Source organism: Myotis davidii, unplaced genomic scaffold (assembly GCF_000327345.1).
Source record: "Myotis davidii unplaced genomic scaffold, ASM32734v1 scaffold648, whole genome shotgun sequence".
NCBI classification, from domain to species: Eukaryota; Metazoa; Chordata; class Mammalia; order Chiroptera; family Vespertilionidae; genus Myotis; species Myotis davidii.
In genome coordinates, this window is record NW_006299603.1 from 139,239 (window position 1) to 143,545 (window position 4,307).

Consider the following 4,307-nt stretch of genomic DNA (forward strand, 5'->3'; position numbering starts at 1 on the left):
GGTACCTGCAGCTTGTTTGATGAGCCTGGCGGGCCAGGACGGTTCGGTGGGACCTTCTGGATAGTCAGATCTTTAGTAAACTCCGGAGGTGTGATGTCCCCTGGATTGGGCTAAGGGAGGGGTGTCCCAGACCTTCAGGGGACCAGCTTCTCTTCCCAGGAGAATAAGGGCTCTGTGGAGGTCATGAGGAAAGACCTGAATGATGCCCGGGACCTGCATGGCCAGGCCGAGTCTGCTGCTGCTGTGTGGAAGGCAAGTAGTGGACCTGGGTCCGTGGGAAGGAGGGGACGTGGGTATGTCCTCTTGACTCTGTCTGGCAGGACCTTGGGAAGGAACTGAGCCCTCAGTAGCAAACCTTTTCTCCTTGAGGTGGTCAGCATGGGATTGGGGTCCTGGGTGCAGCCCAGGACACAGGTGTCCTTCCCTGCCACCTGCCCTGCAGGGACACGTGATGGACCGCAGGAAGAAGGCCCTGACCGACTACAAGAAGCTCCGGGCTTTCTTTGTGGAGGAGGAGGAGCGCTTCCTGCAGGAGGCAGAAAAAGAGGAGGGGTCCCCCGAAGATGAGGATGCTGACCCTGCAGAGAGGTTCAGGTCCCTCCTGCAGGCCCTGTCGGAGCTGGAGCGGAGGCACCGCAACCTGGGCCTTAGCATGCTGCTCCAGGTGGGCCCTGGCCCCATCTTGAAAACCTTTAGCTACCAAGAGAGGGCTTACGGCGAGGCCTGGCCTTTATTTGGGGCTGGATTTCAGGATGAGTAATCCAGCAGACTCCCCAGCCTCCATGTTACTGGTGATCTTTCATGAGGCAGGGCTGCTCCCCAATACTGAAGCACCGGGCCCTTGTCCTACCCTAGCACTCTGCAGGCAGGAGCTGGCCGTGGGGTGCAGGAGCACAGGGTCCCCAGGAAGGTGATGGCCATCTGACTCTTCCTACATGTCCTCACTCCCTATGTCTGAGGCCGGGCCCTGGAGGCTCTGGGTTCTTTGTGCCCCCTCTGATCTGAGCCAGCAGCCCCCACCCTCCCCTTCTCTGGGCTGGGAAATGCCATTTCACTCGGAATGCTTGTTAGCTGCTGGTAGGTGGTGGTGTGGGGTGATCATCATGGGAGGCTTGGCTTCAGCCTTGGGGAGCTGCCTGTGGCTGGTGGAACTGGGGCATGGCCATTTGGATTTTAGGATAGCAGCTCCCTCCTCTATCTCTTTCTCTCTCTCCCTGTCTCTCTCTCTCTGCAGTGATGCCAGGCAGAGGAAGCTGGCTCGACCATGGCCCGGCCCCTAGCAGCTCCATCCGCCTCGTTCAGGACCCCGGAGTGTCCTAGGTGTGACTGGGCTTCGTACCGTAGGTGCCACCTTGGGTTGTCCCCTCAGTAGTGACGGTGTTTTCTTTCCTTGGGTGTTTGTGTTTCTGGGCTATAAAAGCCAGCCTCACTGTGGAGACCTGAAGCGGTGGGGAGGCATCAGTAACTCAAGTGTATCCTGTTCTTTCTCTTCATAAAGCTGTTATTGCCGCCACCGAGTCTCTTCACATCTGCCTGGGATCTCCGTGACAGCTGTTGTCACAGCTGCCGGGTGGCTGGGTTGTCCAGACCTGGCACCTGCCCCCTTTAAATGCTGCCCATGATGGGCCTTGTTCTACTCAGGTTTAAAGACCCCTGTCTGAGCATCGGGCAGAAGAGTTAAGGTTAAATTTGGGGTGTTCATCGAAGGAAAGGGAGTCCCAGGTGCCTAGATGGGGAGGACGGGCAGGTAGATCCACCTGTCACTCCTGTTTGAGGCCCTGACAGCTTGCGTCCCCCACAAACCACCCACAGCTCAATTTCTCTGCAGTAGTGGCCCCGGGTTCCTCTGGGTCTGGGAAGTCAGCCCTCTGTGCACCTCACCTCAGCTCTGTTCCCGGTGTCTCCCAGTGTGTCCGCTTGCCCTGCTCCTCCTCCATCACTGTCCCTTAGGAGCAGGTTGGCGTGCTGTCGTTCTTGCTGTACCCCTGGCTTCCCTTGCTGTAGTTCCTCCCATAGATGAATTTAGCAAAACCCATGACTTAGTGGCAGTGTCACTGTGTAGATGAGTTCAAGGGACAAAAATACCATATGGTGACAGGACAGGGGGTCCCAGTGCGTTGGCAGACCTTTAGGGTGGCTCTGAGTCACTCCAGATTAGCAGCTTTGTGATCAGTGGGCCATTTCTGGACAAAGCTTTTTAGACTTGGGTGCCACTGGCTCAAGTTTGAGGCTGGCACTCCTGGAGCCCAGATCAGGGTTTGCTCGCATCACTCCTCCCTCTGTCTCCTCTAGTGCCCCGTGATTGGGTGGAGCTTCTGCAGGTGGGTCTTCTCTTTGATGTGCTCCCACTTCCCACCTTCGTCAAGTGGGGAACCACGGGAGCTGGTCCAGGCTCCTGTGCACTGAGCGCAGATGCCCGCTGGGAGGCCTCTCAGTTGGAGACTTCGGTGCAGCTCAGTAAGATGGTGCCCAGCGGGGCAGGGGCTGGGGAGAGACATGAGATCCACCAGCACAGACTTGCTTGCATTCTGATAGTGGTGAGCGTCTTTGGTGCTCTCGCATGCTGTCTATGTAAGGATGACTGGCAGAGAGGTAGTTTTTTTTTTTTTTTTAAAATATATTTTATTGAGTTTTTACAGAGAGGAAAGGAGAGAGATAGAGAGTTAGAAACATCGATGAGAGAGAAACATCGACCAGCTGCCTCCTGCACACAGAGGTAGTTTATTAGAGACAGTCATCTTGTCAAACGGAATGCCTTTGGCTAAATGATCTTAATAAAGAATCCCGACCCCCTCGATCAGGGGTCAGTACTAGGAGGCCCTCTGGCCTCTTTCCAACTCTGGGGGACCCAGGAGGAAGTTTTGTGTCCCGACTTGGGCTCCAGTGAGGCCTGGCTGCCTCCTCACGGCTCCTCTGAGTGTGTGGGCAGTGAGAGCTCTGACAGCCTGTTTATTTATGGGTTCATATATTCAGTACTGAGATGAGGCCCTCCACTTGTCATTTTATCAGAGTTCAGTGGGAAAGTCGCCAGTATTTGGGAACTGCGGCCCAATTTCAATTTCAAATCCGTAGTCCAAGGGGAGCAGAGACAAATGCTGAGGATCGTTTCACGCTCGGTGGGAGTGTCCATACATCATGTTATGAGGAGATACTGACACCTCATGCAATCCAGACTTGCATGTGGAGATACTGGTGAGCTGCTCCCAGCAGAAATCAGAAACCCGATGACTGCAAGGTGTGAGTCGGGCTCCCATGTGGGGTATGGACTGATGCTACCATTTTGGATAGTACCCTGAGATTCAAACTAACACATGTGGGAGTCAGGCCAACAGGAGGTTAGGGGGAACCAGCCCCCAAGACCAGCCTTGCTTCCCACCCGTGTGCAAATTCCAGAGTTTCCCACACCCTCTTGGAGCTCGAGAATCCACTCTAAATGCTCCCAGAGCCACTGAAGGTCGTTTGCTCATGGTGATGGTTTATTTTGGGGAGAAGGGACAGGTTAAAGGGCTGCCAACCTACCCTAGAGGCAGGGTGCTACCTGCAGGGGAGGCGGGGCAGGCTGCTCTGCAGACCCATGGACTGATGCCTTCCCCAGCCCTGCCCTGCCCTGAGGAAGTGGGGGTCACAGAACATGAGAACTACCTGTAGTAGTTTGACGGGAATGCTGCCATAGCTTTATCGCCACCAGTGGTGTTTGGAATGGTTTCCACAGGTGAGGCTTATAAAAAATGCCTCTTTAAGATCATGGCCAGAGTAGCAGACGGATGGAACCATAGAAGATATTTGCAGTGATTCACACTGAGACTGTGCAGGCAACTCCTGCAGATCTGGAAGAGCCAAAAGGAGCTGGATGAAAACACAAGACAGGGTGTGGACAAGCAGGTGAGAAGAGTAGCTAGAAGCACAGGGGGAGAAGGTCAAACATGTTAAACCAGAGAGAAAGCATGCCTGCCCCTGGCTCTGCATTGCTGCTGCAGGTGCAGCACAGCTGCCAGATGTCATCTGATTTAGGGTGTACCTGTACATGGTTGCAGAGGAAGTGGACAGGGGTGCAGGTGCTCCTTACTGGGGAAAGTGGGAGGTCAAATGGGGGATGAAGACCGTGGAGAAGGCCCAACCCCAGGGACACAGGAGCTGGACTGGGCCACTCAATGGGGCTGAGGGCACCGTGCTGATACAAATGAAAGCCAAACAAAACAGCACTATTTATGTAAACTTACAACTAATGGTTGCAAGAACACTTAAAATTGACAAATGGACCCCATTAGGATAGTTGTCTGTGGGGCAGGAGAGAAGGTTGAATTGAG

The 4,307-nt window shown here is 54.5% G+C and overlaps 1 protein-coding gene across 3 annotated transcripts in view; it reads left to right on the top strand.

Annotated features, from left to right (window-relative positions):
• Positions 1-1,513, top strand: part of RNF187 (ring finger protein 187) — a 2,338-nt gene extending 825 nt beyond the window's left edge. For 2 of the 3 annotated variants that reach the window (XM_015571551.1, XM_015571552.1), the window contains exons 2-3: positions 160-252; positions 443-764. In XM_015571551.1, the coding sequence (XP_015427037.1) occupies positions 160-252; positions 443-760 (411 nt within the window). In that variant the 3' untranslated portion in view covers positions 761-764. Of the gene's footprint in view, positions 1-159; positions 253-442; positions 765-1,234 lie in introns of those variants that run through there. The other variant, XM_015571553.1, reaches the window with a different exon arrangement.
• The last annotated feature ends 2,794 nt before the right edge of the window (positions 1,514-4,307 follow it).